The 22,737-nt window shown below is 40.2% G+C and overlaps 1 protein-coding gene across 6 annotated transcripts in view; it reads right to left on the reverse strand.

Moving 5' to 3' along the window:
- Window positions 1–22,172, reverse strand: part of macf1a (microtubule actin crosslinking factor 1a) — a 234,178-nt gene extending 212,006 nt beyond the window's left edge. For 5 of the 6 annotated variants that reach the window (XM_085346508.1, XM_085346503.1, XM_085346502.1 and 2 more), the window contains exons 1-2: window positions 21,730–22,172; window positions 11,759–11,993 (exon numbers count right to left, since the gene is read on the reverse strand). In XM_085346508.1, the coding sequence (XP_085202634.1) occupies window positions 11,759–11,981 (223 nt within the window). In that variant the 5' untranslated portion in view covers window positions 11,982–11,993; window positions 21,730–22,172. The remainder of the gene's footprint in view (window positions 1–11,758; window positions 11,994–21,729) is intronic. The other variant, XM_085346507.1, reaches the window with a different exon arrangement.
- Between the last annotated feature and the right edge of the window lie 565 nt (window positions 22,173–22,737).

Raw genomic sequence — 22,737 nt, forward strand, 5'->3', positions numbered from 1 at the left:
CTTATGCACAAATAAATAGAAATTAAAATATCAGCATTATTGTTGATAAGTTCAGTATGCACATCATTAATTTACGATGCAGCCTGTGAATATAATGCATTTAAATATCTTCAATTTGCAAGATTTTATGGATTTGGGTGTGCACATGGAAAGTATCCTCCCTTCTTACCCTATAAATTCTAGATTACGTCCTTAGCTTAATATATGGATATCATTTGGAAATGTAATGGGGCCTTATAAGGGCCTATAAGGAACATTTTTAAGATCCCTAACCTTTTCAAGTAAATTTAGAAATTCATCTTTCTCTAAATATATAAAGAGGATATTTCATGTATTTTAGCCTTTTCATTTTGCCCCTTTTCTAATCAAATTAATGCAAACAGGAAGAATATGTGTATGTACTGAATACTGAAGTGTGTTGGAACGGGTATTTACTGTCCGTCTGTCATGTGTGGGTCACGGCTGCTGTAACAGGTCTGGAAGTAGCTGCATATCATCATTTACGTCATGCATGCACACATGTGTACTCAGATGAATTTAAACCATGTAACATGACAAAAGATAAAAGGAAAGAGTGAAAGTGGCAGTAAATAAACCAGCCTCACAAGCTCATACAACATTTATCATATCAGCGGTTCAATGACCCAGGAGCCATTCATACATCTTACTGTGACCCTCTTTTCCTTCCTTCCTTGAAGCCTTTAATCTCAACACATCATCAGTGAGCAAGGCCAACACCAACAAACTGGCAGTCTCTGCAGAAATATACTGCTTTGCTGCATTGCAAGAGCTCATTTCTGAAGGTAGCAGAATAAGTAGGAGGTCACAGGTTCAATAAAAAAACATCCTATTTGTGCAAAAAGGAAAACGTTCAGGAGCTTTCCCGCACCAAAGGAAATGTTGGTTAATTATAAAAGCATCACTAGTCTGGCTTAAAACACCTTAAGCGATTTAGAAAAGACTAATTTCTTTATAATAATTACACAAAGATATTATCAGTTTCAAAGTGAATGATTAGATTCGTCTCTCTGCAGAGATCTGACCCCATCTTTCATTACTCTAACATCCTGTTTGTGTCTCCTCACTCTGCCTCTCCCTCATTACAGGACCGACACACATCACATTAACATTACCCCAGTGATGTAAACACAAACAGACACTTTAGGGATACAGATCTGGCACCCTCTGTATCTACAGGAAGTCAAGGAAGATGAATCCAAAATGCGAGAACTGAAAGAAAAACATTCCAACAGATGTTTTTGTCTTAAAAAACAAATAAACTCGGGCTAATGTGACTCTGGTCTCATGGTCCAGTCGTTTCTATTGTACTTTACAGCATTGAACAGCCAGAGAAAAACATCTTTCACTCTATAAAGTCCAGACAGAGTTTCACTGATAAAATGAGGAAAAGCAGGTGATTCCTCCTAAAAATGAACCTGTCGGTGTGTGAAACCATTATATCTCCGTCTAGTGGTGGAGAACGGAAATTACAGATGAGTCAGAGTTGGCCTGAATGACCTCTTGTTTATGTTTCTCCACTTGTATGTTTTCATCTTCATGTCATGATGTGTATTAATAGTAAATACATAAGCGTGAACTTAAATAAAAGTAGTAAAATATGTGTTCAAGTGTATTTTTCACTGTTTTCTTCCCGCAGTGCGAGTCTTCTGCATGTGTTTGTTAGCATGTGTATTGTTGTGTGTCTGTGCTACATGCAGAGTCCAGCTGCACTGTGAATGTGCCAAAAGTACACAAAGTCCTCAACACAACAGCATGACCAAACACTTCAGCTGCAGAGCTCCACCTTGGCTTCTAACTTTAACGTCAGCCACAAACATTTCACACAGAAACCTCTCTGCTGCTTACGTGCCTACTCATGAAACATCTAAAAAATGAAAGCTAACATCAAACAGTCTGATCTCATTATCCACGCCTGCATTTTTGTGTAAATTACTTCCTAATAATGCAGCTGAGCGCCCTTAATAACCAGCTGAGAGATTAAATCAAATCTATTGTGAGTGACTTGGATTTAAGTTAAAACTCTTTACAGGGTCTGACCTTTGCTCTACTGTTTTGACTTTCACAAATAAACAAATTCAATCATAGATAAAAATGCACTTAAAAGATTATAACAACAAAGCCTGAGTATAAACTCTTAACTGGTTCAAGTGTAGTCGGTGATGTCTGCAATCAGATGTTTCCAATCAATGAGAAAATATGAATGGCATGAGAAGCAGTTTAATGCATCTAATTTGGGTAAGTGCTTTAGCTTTGATCCAAATACTTGTAGATTCATACTAGTAACCACTTTAGCTTACCTCTTATTAATTTATAAAGACTGTTAGTCCAAAATGTGATTATTTAAAATTGTCCTGGTTTTCTTATGTTTCAGTTTCATTGTAACATAAAATTTAAAAAAGAACAGATTTAAATGTGTCCATAATATTTTTCTGTAAATGAATAGATTTAGTGTCTTAATTGAAAACACATTTAACACTCTGCTGTAAAAATCTTTGTTAGTTCTGAACCTTTAGCCCCATAAGTTGAGAAATTAATCCCAGGATATGACACTGCTTAAACGTCTGTCAAGTTTATTTTTAGTTTTATATTCAGTTGATTTCCAGACCAGCAGGTATCTTACAGTACATGTCATCACAGATCTATCACAATCACACTCTAAAACATATTTTGTCTTTAGAAACCATACATTACGAGCTCTTGGTGCATCTTAAAGTATACCCTTCTTTGCTGCCCATTTTACTCTAAATTAGCCCATCACTGACAAAATGAACATCATGTTGTAATAAACATGACTTTAAACTGGTGACTGAGACCATAAATTTAACAGAAAAATGTTTACTGTGGTCACAGAATAAGATAGAAATAGAACTAGTTTCCGCTATATTTCTGTACAGTTTGACCTCTCTTTGCAGCCAGGTTTCGCCCCCTGCTGGACACTGGAAGAAGTACAGGTTTAAGGCATTTGAGCATTGGCAGGTCATGAACAGTTTATACCAAAGACACTATCTACTTGCTTTCCTCCCAAAAAAGGAAAAAAGAACCTGTAAAACTTTATAGTGCTTAGAGAATGTAGCCTACTGGCACATCACGGCCAACCGAAAAAGGTTTGTTGGGTGGTGCTTTTTTCTTTTTTTAAACTTTATGTTTCTCTTGCTTTCAAAGTTTCCTTTTCACCACACAATCACTTTTATTTCCCTTTAGTCTCCTTGCTTTATTCCCTTCCTTCTTTCTTTACAATCCTATCTTGCCCATCTCTTTCTGTTTTAAGCTCTTCTACTGTTTCCTCTCATCTTTACTTCTTTCTTATTCATAGCAGTCGTTCTCCTTTTGTTTTTCCGTCTTGTTCCTCGAGCTCATTTCTCTTTCCAAGTTCTTTTTTTAAGTTGTCAGTGCTTGTCTTCATCCTCCTGTTAATCATTCTCTTCTCTGTGTTATGACCTCCTTCACCCTCACATCTATTCACAGAGTCACCCTTTCTTTCCCCTCTTTAAATTCTCCCCCTCTCTCTCCGACTCCATTTCTCTCCTCTCTTCATTACTTTCTAAACTCACACGATCATTCACTCCTCGGTCTCTCTCTCCCTCCTTTCTCCACTCCAAATTAAAATTCGGACACTCTCTCACTCCTTCGCTATTTGTTTTGCGCCCCTTTTATATCCAGTGTCAGTCTCTCTCACCCTTGCCGCCATTGCTTCTCCTAGCCTTGCATAACCATGGAAACAGAGTAGACCACGTCACCATGGCAACAGGGTAATAGCCAGGGCCTTGAGCCGAGGCTTCCTTTCAGTTTGCCTGCAAAAAAAAAAAAAAAAATGCAGCAGGCAGGATGGCGGACGCCTAAGTTACATGCAGGCAAAGACATCTGAGGTCCTGATGCTCATATGCATAAATTATCACTGCTGCTGCCTCACTCACACTGAGCAAATGTATCACACGGTGTCATTTCCTTTCTTATTTTGTTGTACAAATAATTTCCAAACAATCCTTTATTTGTTGTGTCTCTCCATTACTGCATCTCCATGTAAGTAAAACAAGAAAACCTAAATGTTCAGCATTCATGAGGAATTTTGAAGTCAGAAAGCCTTTTTTGTGATTTAATTGGATGTGATGTAATTACGTCACAACCAAAACCTGAAGAAGAGTAGCAACTCTTGTAAAAATATGCACAAAAACGTCCTTCTAGTTACAGAAATATATAAGAAAATTATCCCATTTCTAACCTAATTTGTGACCTCAGTAAAAAAATTTCAGTTTATGGTTTTAAGTCTTACTTAATGCAACTTGACGTTTAGTTTTTTAATTTATGGTCCAATGAAGAGTAAAAAAGATGTTAAAGCCACCTTATGATTGAAAAGTCAGCACACTATGGGTATGCAGTGCCCTGAGGTTAATGCTCATCAAAAACAAAATTGCAACACAAAGATGGGAGATATCGCATTAGCTATGACCATCTTTTATATACAGTCTAAGACTAACAAACTACTTTTAAAATATTTTTATTCTGGTCTGTGTTTACAGCCCCCAATTAGTTCAAAATGTAATTTGGTGGGAAAATACTGAATTTTCACTCACGTACACAGAAAAACTAGCAGCTGTTGGTCGGTTTCATTGACATTCAGATTCAGCAGACAGGCAGTGCAACCCAAAGTGTCTGAATAACAGAGTCCAGTCACTACAGCAGTGTCTCTCTTTATCCTCTCCAGTATTCACAAAGCTCCCAGTGTTTCCTCCCCTCGTCCTCCACTTCTTCTGCCTGCTCTTTCTTCAGATGTGTAAGGATGCAACTTTTGCCAAAATAAAAATAGATATTTTCCGAGAGAAAAGAATACCTTCTTCCTAGCACTACATCTCTGTGCTGCGTGTCCTTAGTCTGTATGAATATGTTATCATGGGGCTAAACTGTGTGGCTTATAAGCAGGCTAATATATTCACATTCTGACCTCTGTTTGACTGGAAATTGAGGTCAGTGTAAACACGCCGTACAGATTATTTAAAATGTAAAATCATCACAATAGGCTGCACACGCCTGAGCGAGCACTGAACAAGCCTGGGAGATACAGGATGTTACCAGAAGCATGAGCTTTAAATGAAAGCCTCTGCAGAGTGAATTCGACAGCGTCAGTATTACAGAGACACTCGTGCTCTGCTTGTCACATCAAACCATTTAGCAGACAGGATATAAAAATGTACAGCATGCTTTACTCAGCAACAAGAACTTATCAAAGCTGACAAGGGGCAAGTGCAAGGTTGCACCTCATAGCGCAAACACAGACAACCATTAACATTTAAACCTATAACTATGTTGGATGACCAGTTAATCTGACATTTACATCTCTGGATGGACGCCAGGTTTGAACCCAGAACCTCCTTTCTGAGCACTTACCACCATGTATTTCCACTATATCATTTGAATGGACTGAAGAAGCTTCAGTTAGTCACATGATTTCTGATCTAAATGATTTCTCCTTTAAAATATTTTAATGCAGGACTCAACATGGGGTGCAAAAGGAAACAACTGTGGATCAAGACAGAGGAGAAAGTATTTTGCACAAGTAAAACCATTTAAATTCACATAATCATGAATCAAAAAACAAAAACAATGTAAAACAGGAAAAAACTAAAAGTCACACTAATCAAGACAAGAAGAGATGCAGAAAGAACGACAATAAGAAGAACATACAGGGAAACTACCACTAATAATAATCTAAATATAGCAGGATAAGAGAGACACAAGAAGAATACTAAAATCTCCAAACTGATAGATAAAAATAAATAAATGATGAACTCAAGGGGTAAAAACAAAAACTGGACAAAATCTCAAATAACACAAAATCAGGACCATGTGCAGAAGCATAGCAGAAAACATAGACACAGCTTCAAACTGGGACTTCACTAACCTGTCAGTGAAATCTTGTTGGTTATATCTATTTTTAATTTACAGTCTTACATATTACTGAATCATCGGCCCATCTTATATCAGGACCCTGTAGTCCTGTGATTTTTTTGTTCCACAGTAAAGCTCTTTATTGTCTGTACTTCTGGAACACAGTATGGGTACACACTTTACAGACTGGTAACAGGCAGTTGTGAGGTAACTGTACTGCTCTGTACTGCATTAAAAGAGGCTTACAACTACTTTTTGTCCCCCACACCCACTCTATATGTTTTTATTTAGCTGTGGCAAAGTGTCTTTGGATCTCCTTTAACCTTCTTGGGGTTTAAAACAAAAAGAAAAGAGTTGTGTTGAGTTAGATGTAATGGTTGAGTTCATAGGATCAGTTGCTATTTGTTGCATTGCTGTAAATTCACAGTGAGTCTGGACATAAAGTCAAATGTTTCGTTGGCAGGTGGAGAGAAAAATGCCACACAGCAGACTTTGGCAGTGTTAGTTAGGTGTTGCCTGTGTTTCAGCCCCAGGGTGGTTTGTGGCGACGCCAACATTTACTCGACTGCGACCTGCTGCCGCCAGAACTGAATGATCTCCACGCAATCGAGTCTGACTCGCTGACTCACCCGCAAGGCGCTGCCAGGAAAGCTCCAGGTCTAAGTGTTTGGTTTAATAACTGGAGATAATAATCCTTAAATGTTTTTAACCTTTCCCAGCTCTTCTCTCTACACGCACACATGCATGCACTCTAAACAACCATCTGCACAGCTGTGAATTTCAACTACATGATGCATGTTTATCCAAAAAGGCATGAAAAAGTGGAAAAAGCCAAGTGTTCATTAAGAACATATGAGATCATTTGTATTTTCTTCCTCACACCTGAGAGCAGAAATAAATCTGAGAGAAAAGTGTCCTCAAAATGTAAAAGATGCACATAAAATTAACCATAAACTAAATTCACAGTGTGAGCAAGTCAGACTTACAAAGACATTTTTTCCTTCATTTTCTCTGCTTTAAAAGAAGAACTGTGATGATGATGATGATGATGATGGTGTAATTAACATTTAAACATTGTGTGACTTTACTGCATGTAGTTTTGATCATCTGTGATAAAACGATGACCAGAGAACATAAAAGTGACGCCAGATCTCTTAAACCAGACTCCAGCAATAATGAAGATTCCACATCTGTCCTCAGATCTGGTTGTAATTAGATGTGTAACAGTAACAAAAAGGAGAACGTTTATATCTGTTATGTTATATTGTTATTAAGGCTCAATAAGTGATTCTTGAAGGTTTTAGTTCTGTATTTTTGGACTTTTTAATATCACAGTTTTGCAGTAAAGCTGAACACAGTGGATTTTACTTAAAGTGGACATGTGTTTTAGGAGCTGCTAATATTAGACATGTCTAATCTGCAAACAATGAGATCAGTGTACGTCCAAGGAATATCTGTGTTTCACACTCACACACAGATATTTTTTCTACTCTTGGCTCTGTATGATGTCAGAGATGGGATATCCCTTATATGGTCATCTCCGTCACACTGCTGTGGCTGTGAGCACAGATGCCACCTGTTGTTCAAACCTTCTGTTTATGTAGGGCAGCCAATCAGAAGGATGTTGCCTTAAAAGGGGAGGAGCTAAAACAGTTTCAGACAGTGGATAAACTGCTCTCAGGCTCAGGGAAATCAGGATGATTTTGAGCTGTGACTCATACAAAGCTAGTCTAGTAAAGTCCGTAAATATCTATAAATGGATTTATTTATTTTCTTGTTTCACCTTTACTTATCAGTTGGTTCCAGCTGTTTTCATGATTGTGTCAAATTGTATTTCACATGACATTATTCACAGGTTTATCCTTTAACCACACGCTGCCTTCATTTCACCTCCTTTTGATCTATTATCCTTATTTCAAAAGCCATGCATGTGTAGATGTGTGCATGTGAGAGCCAGTCTTACACGCACTCTCACTTACCTAGTGTACAAATTGAATTCCCCTTTTGCTCTTTGTCATCTTCCTTTCCTCCACAAAGCTTGCACATCTAACTTTATTTTTACTTGGCAGGAAACACCGGGCTTGTTCAGATAAACTCATTATATACATACAGACACTCACTGTCTTCACACTAACATCAAAACAAGTGAACACTCACATGGTCCTCTGTTCTGTGAATTAAGTACATTAATAAAACATAAAAGGTCTTTAATGGGAGCTCTACTGCAGCGTCAGGCAACAGATTCCTTTCTCCAAACATTTGCTGACAGATTTAGGAAGGACAAGAAAGTGAAAGCTTCTCTAAAAACAGCCATAAAAGTATCTGACGGGCTTCTCCTGTGAATGGAAGAGAGTCTAAAACATTAATGTGGGAGGCCTTGAAATGGTTCCAGGGCAGGAAATATCCCAAACTTTCTCCATGTCTATGTTGTAAGAGAATCAGCATTGAGATACACACACACACGCAGAGTGAGCCATCTCTCTTGACCTGATTGTGTTGATGATATGAACTCCTTCACCCGGCCCTGACCTACATGCTGTTTTCATGTCTGAAACGTAGACTTTCCATGCCTCTTATCGCCTCCCTGCTTCAACATCCCAACCAACATATTTCCTCACAGAACAAGAGCAAACCTCACTGGAAGAATGTAAACAAATAGCAGGGGTGTGCATGTAACACTTTTGGTTCTCTTAAAAAATTTAAGGTATTTATGAAAGAAGGTGATTTGATGATGTCATTAAATTGAACATAAATGTAGAAATCACAACAAATGAATAACAGACTAATAATAATGATAAATCATTTAAATCCTCAGTGGAACAGAAGCACTGTGTGTTGCCTAATGCAAGTTAGCAATGCTGAAAGGGTTATTGATGATGTCAGACAGCTTAAAATTGGTGCGCTGATTATAGAAGCAATAAATCTGGCTCCTCGAGGTTTCTGGAGCGCCCGCCTTTTTGGGTTTCAATTATAGTCTCAAAAAAACAAGGAGAGTGCAAAGTGAAGGCATTAAGAAAGTATAATTCACTTTGAGAAGAAACCTCCTGAGTGGTAATCAATATTCTGATGTCAAAATAAATATTGAAAAAAAATCAAATATACCTTCTATATTGATTGAACTAAAAGTAATTTAAGGGAAACATAAGATTAAGAAAAGTGTGATAAGAGAAAAAATGCTGAACAAAGATGTAGGTTGCCAAATAATCTAAAAATTGCTTGTTATTGGCAGCCGTCCTGTTGTTGATAAGATGCTGTGATTGTTGCCTCATTGGAGAGCTGTTAAGCTGCTATATGATGTGCTATGATCAGAGTTTCCTCTACTGCTGGACCAGCTGTAGGCCAGCAGAGTTATAGAGCATGCTGACGAAGCTGGAGGCCTTACTGTCCATCCACTGAAGCGCATTTATATAAAAGCCTCAAACTGAAAAAATAAGCACAACTATTAGACGCCATCAGAGGGGAAAGCCACAGATGAGCTTGCTTTTACTTCATTTCCCTCAATTATCAAACTCGAGGTCCCCTCTTCTCTGTATTTAAAAAAAGGCGTGCTGCCAGTGATCCATTACGTGAGCAGGGGAGCCCCGGCCTCTCTAGAGAACTGAGTAACCTACGTTTCTCCTCCATCTTCTGTTACCACAAATACGAGAGGATGATACTGGCTCCTGACTTTGACATGTGATCCCTGCACGTAGGAATGTACACAATAAAAATGAGATAAAGCTCATCTCTGCTGCCTTCACAATGAAACTAAGCGTTTTCTTGTATTCAAGGTTCATGTTGCTCACAGCTCTTTATTGACATTTGCTAACCACCATTATTAAAACCGATAACTAAGAAAACAGTGATTATTACATCTGAGTGTTACACGATAACACTTTTAATAACAAGCCGCAGACGTCTTTATCCATCCCATAAATAAAAGACTAGAAATTTCTTCTCATTTCTTTGACATTTAAGGAGATGAGGCTTTTTTCAGAGGATGCTTAATGACTGTTTGAAAGAAGCCCTGTGATTAGTGAAAATGTCAGTGTGCATGTGAGAGTGGATGCATGAGGAATAATTCACGACAAGAAGAAAAAAACCTTTTTGCAGAGATATTTGGTGATAAAAAGACAAATAATATGAGAGCGACGTGTTTCCTTTTAAAGACTCTTTTCAGGAGCAAAAGGTTGGTCCAATGTCAGCTTTTCTACATTAGAGCTGTAGATGCCCTGCCTATGCAATTCTTATTACTTATTGATTCAAGTCTGTTAATATAAGGGACTGTAAAGCCTATATCAGTTATACTCAACTCACCACCAATGGCCTAGGGGTGACACGGGATGTTCTCAACAAAGATACAAACAGGAGGAGAAACTACACATGACTGAAAACCTAAAGTCAAGGAACTCATCACAAGGGCAGGTAGATGTAGGCACAGTGGGTAAACTAAACTACAGAAGTGTGGAAACACTTGGTTTCTGGCAATAATTATGAACAGTGGGATGTCACACTGACAGGAAGTAAATATGCTGAGAACACTTAACTTATGAAATATTTTCAAACTAAAATGGGGAACAAAAAGTAACCAAAAACTCTGGAACTCTTAACCGTTTTGGTTGTTTATTCATTTCCTTTGATACATATATCCATCCATTTGAGTCTGAGTCACTGGGCAGAAGACTTCCTTCACCCCAGCCAAATGTTCCACTGGGGGACGCTGAGTCGTTCCAAAGCCAGCTGAGAGATATAATCTCTTCAGCATCCAGGAGGCGTCCTGATCAGATACCTGAACAACCTCTATTACTTGTATATTTCTTTATTAATTGGTGCAAAAGCATTTCCTGAGCAAAGCAACCTGAATGTCCCCATGCTGCTGACGTTGCTTATATTTTATGTTTTGTATAAAGCTTCATTTTGATTGAAAATGACACACTACATCCATTTTCTAAACTTCTTATCCAACCATGACATCAGGGGGCTGCGCTGCACCCTAATCCCAGCTGACACAGGGAAAGCGGCAGCAAACACCTAATCCGTGACAAAGGCAGGGCTAAATACAGACAATCATTCATGCTCACATCCACACACCTTGCAGTCAGCTTTGAAATGTCCAACCAATCTCACGTCAGGATCCAGCTGACCAGGAACGTTCAAACTAAGAACCTTTGATGGGCAGCAACTGTGCTTTGCTCCTGTCAGTTTTAATGTTACATCAGAGTGCATTTTTCAGCAGTTTTCCCCTTGTAGCACTCACGCTACAAACCAGACACATATATTTAAAGATTACTTAAAACTGTGGTTATCCAAACTAAGCTTTCATTGACTCACAAAAAAGGCAAAAGGAAGAACTCGGACAGAACCAGGAAAAGGCAGAAGAGAGACAGTAACACTGTCGTCTCTTATGCAGCAGGTTTTTCATAGAAACTCAGAAGATTTTTCTCAGAGCATGACGTCCCAGCACATTTCAGACCCAGCAACACCCTCAGACAAAAATAAACAAAGCAGGTAGTGTGTGTGCAATGCAGTGAGGAGTGCTCGGACCTTTACACAGGAAGAACCAAACAACCACTCCACAGACACATGGCACAATTACATGGGTCACATCTTGACCCATGTAAGCGTAATAGCTCACAGGATGTTGGGAGGCAATGCCTCACAAACGACCCTGTGATGGCAATGACCCATGAAGCTTCTGAAGACCTCTCTGTATAGTTTCCCTCCTTCATGAAAGCAGGTAAAGTTGTGCCTGAAAGCCCCACTCTGCTTTTATAGAGTTCAATCAGCAAAATTCTGCCTCTTCACCATCTCCTGGAAGCTTCCCTTGAGTGTTGCTCAAAGGCAGAAAGATAAAGTATTACATTTATCAACTCACCTGCGACCCGAACCACCGCCCTCTCTGCTGGGTCCAACACTGAATCTTGGCTCTTCCTCTTCTTCCTCTCATGCTTAGACAGGTTCCATGGCAAAGTGTCTCCCGGTGGGCCCACAAGTCCTGATGTACACGGGGATAACGACCCCCCTGAACGCTCGCTACGGAATGACGGCTCGCTGACGCAGGAGCGCTCACTCAGAGTATCATCATCCGAAGACTCCATCTCTGCTTAGGGCTGCAAGGAGGAGAAGGAAGGAGAGGAAGGATGGTAGGAGGAAAAAGGGATGTGGGAAGGGTGGGAAGAGAAAAGAGGTCAGAAACGAAGGACAACGGGGAAACACTCGATAATTTATTGCTTGCTTAAAGTGTGATCACGCAGGGGTCATGAATGATGCAAAGTTGTAACATAACAACAGTAGTAATGTAGCAAGACGGATGAGAGAAATGAGGAAGGAGAATGAACTGGGTTAAACTAATCATTGTGTCCAGATGATAGCTTCAGTGTTCAGGAAGCTGCAGATGTGCAGCGACAGCTGGATGGAAGCGAAACAGCGGCTCAGAGAAGAAGACGACACACATCGCACTGGAAATGTCTGAGGCTTGCTCGAATAAACAAAACATGAAAGATGTAACTTTGAGACACAGATGAAATTTCATCCTTAGCTTCAGTTGATCAGAACGCATAAAGCGGACCGCTTGCTTTACCCTCTTAAATCGCTATTTATGTGCTCGGACCGACACATAAATAATGCACAGACTGCTTCTGCAACACGGAGGCGCGGTGGTTTGAACTGTGCCTCACAGCAAGAAGGCTCTGTGTTCAAACCTTGTGATTAGCTGATGCTTTTCTATGTGTTTACATGTTCTCCCTGTGCCTGCATGGGTTTCAGCACTCTGGCTTCCTCTCAGAGGCCAAAGATGGCATCATGTGACATTAACTGTCTAAACTGGCCATAGATGTAGTTATCCAATCACAGTCCTAACACTGTTGACCTGTACATCACCTCTCGGATGGATGCTTCTAAAATAGATGTGGTCCATGTTCCTACATTACTGAAAAAGCTTCTTATTTTGTACATTTTGTGGATTTCTTTACCCCACATGGCATTTTTGCAACATCTATTATTTAAAAAAAAATCTTTCAAGCTTTTTAAAAACACAATTTTCTTCGAAGTTGTGGGTGCACTGACAAATTGCTCAAATGGGAACTCATTCCAAACTGTTATTTATTTATATTTTTCCTCTATCTTAGTGTGCTCTTTAGACATCCAGATAGATGTCTGCGTTTTCCTAATTACAGTGGAACTCAATGACACTCGCTTCGTGGTGCTCAAACTTTTGATAAACTCCACAGTAATATTTCTTTCCAAAAATCACAACCAGATTGCACAAACAAGTCTGCAAGCTTGTCGTGAGCAGACTCACACTGTTTCCCTTTGGCTGAATCAGACTGCCAGCTACATCACAGCGCTGAAGCATCTATCCGTGATGAGGGGGGTCATGCTCCTGACAGCGTAAACACTGACGCTGTCCTCCCTCAGCTGAGCTGTAAGGTTACAGCTACATTTACAGCCCCCGGACAAACACAAAGATCATGCAAACTTTTAAGGCATAAAAAGAGATAGAAGCTGGTGTAACTGCTCCAGTTTGGACACACACCAGTTTTTATAGATATATGGAAGATTCCAGGTGTGATGGAAGAAAGTAATCTCTGAGCTGAGGTGGGGGGATGGGAAACAGTTCAGCAGGCTGAGCAGAGGCAGTGATGAAAAAGGAGCAGCGAGATGAGATTTAAAAGTCTGAGTAGCGTTTCTATTTTTAAAGAAGAGTCAATATGCAGGAAGACAGAAGAGAGCTTTTCCCTTTGTCTTCGTCTCGCTTTCACTCCTTATACCTTCTCACGTTTCTACACTTCTATCTGTTGCTCATCTCCACTCTTTAACCTACCTCTCTAAAGCGAATTAGGGGCTGCAGGCGTCACACACACAAGAAGGAAGTGTGTGTGTGTGTGTGTTTGTAGGACTCTGGAGACCCGATGAACTGATCCGTCCATCTCAGGATCAATACATCAATAACTCTAAACTCAGCACCTCTATTCTGAGAGAATGAATTGCCTTATATCAGCTCTTATATTTCAGCTCCACAGGGAGTCCCAGCAGTTCTGTGCTGAGGATAAAAACGGGGGACAATAATATCAAATGCAGCTGAATGCATGAGAGAGCAGCAGGATGCTAGCTTGTTATTGTGAAAAAGTACATAAAAGTACAGGTGTTACTAACAGCACTAACAGCTGCTTTGTTCTAATCAAATGAGTCTGTGGCCTGTGCATAAAAGCAGAACCCTGAAACTGAAAGCAGCTAAATGGAATTCAGCCTTGATTAACGTCATCATTTATGACATTTCCTCCCCATTTAAATCAGTGCAGTGGGTAAAATATGCAGACTTTGACCTCAGCAGTAACTATAAAGTGGACTCAGCACAAAGTATAAATTATGGCAGAGCTGTTGTATTTGAATGCACAAATAAATTATGTTTTTCTTGTTTATGTCAGTGTTTATTTTAAACAAGAGTAGAATAAGTTATAATCTTTAAATAATTAGAGATGACATATTACTTTTATTTCCTTGTTTTCAAAAGCCCGCCAACTTCACTAGACGGGGATACTGTTTGTTCTACAGTTCATCCACCGACAGTTAGAGCTAAAAGCGAACACTGCGACCTCTGAGAAATTCTCCTCAGCAAACAATCGGCTTAACCCTCAAAGTGTTGCAGATTGTCGCTGAATAACTTCTGCTGGCTGCCAAAGACTTCGTCACAGTAGATCTGTGTTTACCCCCTCCATGCTGTAGCAGACTACACTGTGGAATGACCTGAGAGGTGGTCACAGAGTGGGAATGATTCACTGCACGACGTGTGAGTCCAACACAACGGCTGAGATTTCCATCTGCTCCGCTGCTGCCAAAAATCCTCCTCCTCCTCCTCCACCTCCGCTGACTGGCCTCTGGCTAAACCGCTGGCAAAACCCCACTTCCTGAATCCCTCCGTCTCCCCAGCAACGCCGCGAGGAAGAGGTTAAATGCCTTCCCAGAATTCTCAGCGACCTCACTGGTGTATAGCTGTGTGTGTAAGTCTGGTTCCCTGCCGCTTTCTGACAGTGAGTCAGTGCCACTGCAACAAGCGGTTTTATAAATAGAGCCAGAACTGAGGCTTCAAAGCCGCACCGTGTCATTACAGCTCCGTGAAGACAGAATGAGAACTTTGAAGAAAAAGAAACTACCAGGAGGAGAAACGCGAGCAAGAGCGAGCTCACTCCTTCTGTGATGAGACCCTCACCAAGGCGTTTTTACTCACAGACACAGCTTTCCTCAATAAGACCATCAAACAAAAGCACACACACAGTTTGGTGAATTCCAGCCATTACACTTTAAAATATACACTGAAAAGGGGCCATCACAGGTTAATTTGAGCCCTAGTTTCTCAAAAGTGCTTAACTTAATCATTGCTTTCTGACACACCAACTGTTTAATCTTTGCTTCATGTCTACAGAAGAATTACCACCTTTCGGGTGTACACCTTAACCAACCAGTGAAGTTACAGGTTGCCTCTCTTCCTGTTCACACTTACATATCTATTTATATGGAAGATTTTGAAGGAATTTAATTGGTGGCCAGAAAAGATTTGAGTCACCAATTTAATATCTGACCAAACATGCTCACACTTGGCACTTCTTAATAAAAGTCAGAGTTTTATGTCGTATTATTTCGTCATGGTAAAGATAACTATTGAACTTTTAGAAATAAATATCACTTCAGATTTTTTCCAGTGAGACATTTGTGTACAGTCTGCTAGAATTATTGGAGAAATGTGTGATTTATGGTTAAATATTGAGGTTTTTTTGTAAAGTGACAGTGACCTTTAACCTCCGCTCACCAAATTCTAATCAGTACCTTCAGTCCAAGGTACTCAGGTGATGTGCTGCCATGATTGTTGCTGTCATTAATCACTGGTCTATGAGTCGTCACTCCATGAGAAGCACAGGTCAGTGATGAGTCCCTGCCACTGCACTCAGCTCTGGGTAATCTGCTCCAAATCCCTGCAGGAACATCCATTCCTCTGCATTTCTGCCTCTGTGCCCTTGGGCCTTTCCTCCTTCCTATTAAACTTATTATATCCTATTAATTATGACTTAAAAAAGCAAATGACCAGCAACATGCAATCCAAACACAGAGAGGCCAGCGGGTTCAAACCCAGAACCTTCTTGGTGTTTGGCACTAACCAACACATGACTGTGGTTCATAAAAACTAACCCTGTTCCTCTTGATTTGATTTTAGACTTTCAGTTAAACATTTTTAGACAATCAATATAAAAATGTGCCCCAGATTGAAACTATTTGTTAGATGATTTTTGTTATTAATTTTACAAATCTACTAACTGATAGATCTAAGAGGTATCACGCGACTCTGAAATGACCCACAAATGTTCTTCGAGCCTGAATAAATGTCTTTAAATTATTTGCCTGGTTTAACAAAAGTCAAAAACATCCCATTTACAAAAGGGAGAAAAGCACTGAAAGGTTAAACAACACTGCTGTTGCTTAGGTTTTCTATCAAACAATAATATTGTAATACAGGCGTATTTGTATATATAGGACATATATACACGCAGAGCTTTTGGCCTCTTCCTGTGACAGACTGTAGCAGTTCAATCAAACCAAACAAAGGTACTGGATGGTTGACTGGCCTGATTTATAACTCGCAGCCAGGATTTACATGGACACGGTCTGTTCCCACAGCTTAGTCTCAGCAGCGTGTGTGTGTCTGAATGTGTGTGTGTGTGTGCTGCAGGAAACAAAAGTAACATAAAACAGAGAGAGACTGTGACAGAGATGTAGAGTGAGAAAACGCGACGAGGGAAGACAGGAAAAGAGATTTGAGGAGCGAGAGAAATCCAGACATTTGCAGACTAACGGTCGTAACTGCCGGTGAAACTCTAGTCTCTTCAGGGCAGCATTCCAGCATGGTAACAGCCACTGATGAGAGTTTCACTGACATTCATGCTCATTGGACAAAAACAATCCCTGACACACACCGTAACATGAAGCCACCAAACAAGAAAACACAACTGATTAACATGTGACTCATTGTGTACATCCTGCAAAATCTGGGAACCTGCATGCTCCCAACTAACCCAGTAAAACCTGAAACAACCCCCCAAAATAGACTGAGATATGAAGTCTGACAAAGAAACTACAAACTGTAGTTGATTGAAACTAAGTTATTACCTTAACCTGACCTTTTTTTGTATTCTATATATTCTAAATATTATAATGACATCGAAATATACACAAAAAAATTCAAAAAAGAGCATTCAAACTGCTTTGATTGCACTTATGGAAAAGTACGAAAAACATTGATCATTGTTTTCACTTGTAAACCCTTAAAACTTAGTGTCAAGTGCAAATGAAAACTTTCACAGACTACGCTGAGTATTGTGAAGACTAATGTACACTCTCTGGTGTGCTGCTAATCAAATGCACTTAAACAGCTGATTATCAGTAAGTATGGCCACTTCTATAAAAGCAGATGTTTTGACAGTGTGCTGGTCTGGAGCACGTAAGTGATTCACAACGTCACAATCTTCCCAGGAGTGGATGTCCCACCAAATTCCCCCTGAGGTCAGACCGTATAATGCTCAGAGAAACTGTAAAAAACTAAGAGCTACATCTCAGACTCTACAGGCTTCAGTTAGCATGTTAAAGTTAATGACAGTCCAATTAGTGAAAAAATTAACAAATAAAATATGTTAATTTTTTAGAATCAAGAATCAAAGTACAGCAATGACGCAGTGAAAGTACAGACCTTAGCCAGAAATGCTGTGGTGGGACCTTATGAGAGCTATGCATAAAAGAGTGTGAAGAAAACGAAGAAAGTTTAGCAAGTTTAGCTCAACAATATGAAATACTGACAGAGGCACACAGGATACTGCTACTAAAGCTGCTGAATTATGAGATAAGCTTAGTTTTTCCTGTAGCTGTACATGTCTTATACTGTGGTTTAATATAGTCACATTTATACAAACTACATTTTTCTATTTCCTTTTTATAAGGATGCACTGATTAGCTTTATTCAGTAATGCAAGTAGCTTTAGCAAATGCTAGCTTACCCACTGTTTCTATTTCTGATGATTAAAATTAAATACATTGAATTTATTATTTGGTTGACTGACCTGATTTATGTGGTGCTGCAAAATCCAGTCAGAGGGGGGGAATCCCAGATAAACATACGCAACTTAAAAGCTAAAAGCTAACTAGTCTAGCTTATTGAAAAAGGACCTGCCATATTTTATGCTTTTAGTTTTAAGGTTTTCCAGTTTAAGTTGGCTTAAATCCCTTTAGATCATACTTACATTTATTATATTACAGATAAACAATATAAGTTTGGAAATATATGTATATAAAAAACTAGAGTCAGCAATCAGTGCTTAGCTTAGCATAAGGAAAAAAGGCTAACATTACTAACTGTAAAACTTCAATTTAATTCATTTTTCTTTTGCTTTTAAAAAAAATATTGCATAAAAAGATGATACTTGCTCCCATGTCTGTATTTAACATATAAAGGTTGACAAGATTATTGTTTGTTTTTGTTTCTTTGTGTATAAATTAGATAAATTACATATTAAGTAAGAAAGATCAGCATGTCACTGAGCTGAAGGGTACAACCCTGTGTCCAAAAAGCTGAGATTCTGTGTAAAATGCAAATAAAACCTGATGTAATGATCTAAAAATCAGTAAAGCTCCTGGAAACAAAACAAAGATAATATATCATATGCTGGAAATAAGATTTATTGTTAAAAAAAACCTGCTTAAAGTTTATGTTTGTTTAAAAAAAAAAAAAGGTTAGCAAAGGGGCATGTTTACATCTGTGTTGCATCACCGTCTCACTGTGAGAATCTGGGAAATAAGGAGAGCCATATCTATAGTTTCCAAAGCAAAACCTTTTCCCATTTTGTCTTATATAGGATGTAGCATTTCAACACTTCCACGCTTGTGCTGCGTGTCTTCTAAAGGACATATTTGAATAAGATAAGTCAGAAAAAATGGAGAAAGGTAGGACAATGTAAGTGATGCAACTTCTTTCCCTCCCATGCATAAATGTAATAAGCATATCTAAAGCGTGTTCCTTACGTCAGTTATTAAAAGTGTAAATAGTCAGTGTAATATAAGAATGAATGAGAAATGCCTCCCTTTAAACTGCAGCTGCCAGCTATGATGAGTAACACACCAACGACTGACTGACTGGATAAATGAATGGCTAGACTGAGCTCCCCCACGCGTGCACACACAGACATACATTAATACACATGCAGACACACACACGAAAGTATGCATGCATAAATACACAAATGGGACTGGACTGCCAACAAAGCTGCTTGGCATGAGTGTACTGGAGTCCATCAACATGAGAGTGAAAAAAAAGGACAGCTAAACAAAAGAAAGAAAAGTATGTGCATAGATGAGCAAGGATGACACAAGAAACAGGATCTCTTATTTGAATGACCTGATCGTTTGTCATCGTATGCCTGTCTTGTATACGCTCGTCAATATTTACTGCTCCAGGATGTGGCGATAAGCAATGTTAGTGTGTCTGGCTTTGTTCCACCTTTATTCACTCATGGTAAAAATGCTCTCTGCAGACCAGAAAGCTGCAGGGAGAAGAAAATCAACACAGACAGACAGGCAGACAGACAGAAGGGTGGAGGTGCCAGTCGTGAATTTCACAAAGAGCAGAGGGACGATTTCAGCACCATGAAAACAATGCTGAATGACTAAATGGATAAGTCACTTTGTTCCCAAACAAGTCCCAGGATAAAAATATCACACTGGCAACAAGCTAGTGAACAGGATGGAAAATATAGTTGATAAAATGCTGGATGTTTACCCTCGGAAGCTGACGGAGACTAAAGTAAAGCTAAAATGTGAATGAAGTTCATTCATCAGGTGGACACCACACTCCAAATGAATGATAACATGCCCACTGGTTCTCAAATGGGGGTAATCCTAGCCTGATAACAGCCAGAACCACTTGAAGAGGAAGGATTTAAAGCTCTGAAATGAGGCAAGGATCATACTATATGCTTGGAAAGTCTTCATTTTTCCTCACCATCAGGCTTTTTAAAATAAAGAAGATAGGTTATAATCAGCCAAAAAGTGACTTGTGTCCACACCAAAGCCATAACCTGTAATGAAGCAAATGAGGCACGGTGGAAACTACATGTTTGGTATAAAAAAAAAGAAAAAAAAAAGGAGAGATGAGTAAAAATCCAAACATCCGCTGGCTCCCAGTGTCTCAGATGTTCAGATTTTGCTGCTTTTATTGTTTTAGTTTTTTAGTTTATCAAAATGAGCAGTTTAGATATATTTATATATTCCAGCATGGATTAATTAGTCTTTTGTTTTTATTTTATTTCATTATAAATTGAGCATCTCTTGGCTTTCAACTGCTGGACGTACAAAAACAGGAAACCTGGAGGTGTCACCTTGAGCTCTAGGCGCCTATAATGTCCACTTTTCACTTGTTTATGACAGTAAGCAACAACAGCTTCCACTGCTGTTAGTCTAAATTGGATGATCTGATTGAAATAAACCAGACATTCCACAATTCATTGCAAATTAAATAACAACCACGTCTCCCACTATAACAGTCCTGTCTTCTATCCCCATCCTCACAGACATGTTGGTGCTTTCCTGCACTGTAACGTGCAGTAGTAAGGAGGTGTGTCGTGGCAGTGCAGAGGAAAAAATGGAAGAAACCAATTTAAAACGACCATTTAAATGGAAATGAAGGTTTGAGAGTGTTAGGAGTGTAGTAGTCTGAAAGCTGAATGTCCAGCATAAGGCTAGAGGGAGATGTATATTTGACCATCTGGTGCTGAACGGCAGGAGGGGACTCCTGCTTGAATCCTGTTTTTCCCTCCCTCTGGCTGCACCTTGCACATTATATCCAGTATTTTCCAGACAGATAGACAGCCTGCAGTTATGGAGCCCACTGGGATTCATGCAGCAGGTAGAGATGGAGGTGCTGCTGGTGATGATGGGGTGTCTCTGGATATAATTGGCTGCAGGGATGCACGGATCAATAATGGCAGCCTCTCACGGGGCGTGTTGGTGCACATATAACAGAGATATAGCTGCAGCTGGTGTTTCGTGTCACCAGCGTTGCACGCTTGCCTCGCTCTCTCTCTGTCTGTCTTTCCCTTTGATTGTGAGGAGGGAATGTGTTTGCATGAATGGACATCAGACATGGAGCCCAAACGCTGTGTGCGCGCACTGAAAGGCTGGAAAGCAGGGAGCTCTTTGTCCAACACACGGCCACTGCTTGGATGGATAACACCAACTAATTACATTTATCCATTTGTGGTTGGCACTGTTGACTAAATGCTGCTTCCATACTGCTGCTGCTGAGTGTCTCATTAGGAGAAACAGCCACGGCAGCCTTCTCACGACCCAGAAACCCCCTCTATATCTCTCTCAGTGTGAATGTCCGCTGGTTATTTCCAGCCCAGCCCTTCAGCACACAAATCATGAGCAGTGTGCTTAGAAACAGGGCGGATGTATGAGATTACTAAAACTTGCAGTGCATCTCCTGGAAATCACGCCAATAAACGCAGAGCTAATGAGCAACACGTTGAGTCTGGGGGAAAAAAACAACAACTCCATCCATATATTATAACCTGTGCACAAGTTATGATTGGTCTGCAGTTCTTATTGAACATGTCTGTAAATTTCTTTTAAAGTGAGTAACAGCGATCCGTTTTGAGCTAATAAGCATCAGTGTTTTGTCCCTGTAAACACTCCATAACAGCAGCGGGCCTGACAGCTCGTGAAAACACATGATCACGATGGTTTGAACGCGCACGAGAGTGTGAAGCACAGACAAGAGCTGCCTGCCTGCATGAGCTCCGGAGCGCTTACCTTCCCCGGGGCAGCAGCGGTCCTGGAATCCGAGCACAGCGCGAGGGAGGCCGGGGATGCTGCCGCCGCTGCTCCCTCTCCTCCTGGGGGTAGATGGGTGGATGGAAGCTTGGATGTTTTCTGGCTTTGTATTCAAGGTTTTTTGCTCCAAAACCGAACCGACACGCAGCCGGTGGGATGAGGCTGGAGAGAACAGCGGGCAACGTGATCCTGAATGGTAATGGCTGTCCTATTCCTCCTCCTTTCCCCCCTCTCTCAGTCTCTGCTTCTCTCTCTCTCTCTGCTCCTCTCGCCTTCAGCAACCCCCCACCAGCCCTCCTCTCCCGGTCCGCTTTCACACACACACAACCTCTCTTTTCTGTTAAATAGGCAGTTTTCACGGCTACGATACTTAACCCATGACTACTGAGTGTGTAAGTGTCGCGGAAATTGAGATTTCGGGTGTACTCCTGCGTCATCTGTGGCTCAGCAGCACCGCCAAACCTGGACCGACACACACACACACACACACACACACACACACACACACACATACTTTCTCTTAAATCTCTTAGAGAATAGGGAAACCACAGGCGTTCACAGTGGTGCATTTGCTCCATTCACATATTTCGGGATTATGTAAAAGAAGCAGCGCTTGATCTGGTCCGCGCTTTTACGCCACATGCGATCGTATTAATCTGGGATTTTATAATCCCTCCATACTACCATCGCCACCCCTCCTCTCCCTTCTCCAAACAGCTGGAGGAAGGCAGGGAGTATCTTAAAAAGCAATTGATTACAGCTGGAGGAAGGGAGCGCAGTGGAAAGCATTGGGAGAGTTTGGGGTGCCGCTCCCAGTCTTCTGGGAGGAGATCCTTCACAGTCTGAGCTGACGCTGGAGTCCCGCATTACTCATTTGGAGAAAACTGGACTCCTGGAACAGACCGGACTTCACCGCTCTGTATCTAAACATATATAATTTAATTAAATAAAAGGGAAAAAAAAGGATTATATGAAGGTATCTCTAAT

This window comes from Diplotaxodon limnothrissa, linkage group LG22 (assembly GCF_057381915.1).
Source record: "Diplotaxodon limnothrissa isolate DT_005_m linkage group LG22, D_limnothrissa_male_GT1.1, whole genome shotgun sequence".
NCBI lineage: Eukaryota > Metazoa > Chordata > Actinopteri > Cichliformes > Cichlidae > Diplotaxodon > Diplotaxodon limnothrissa.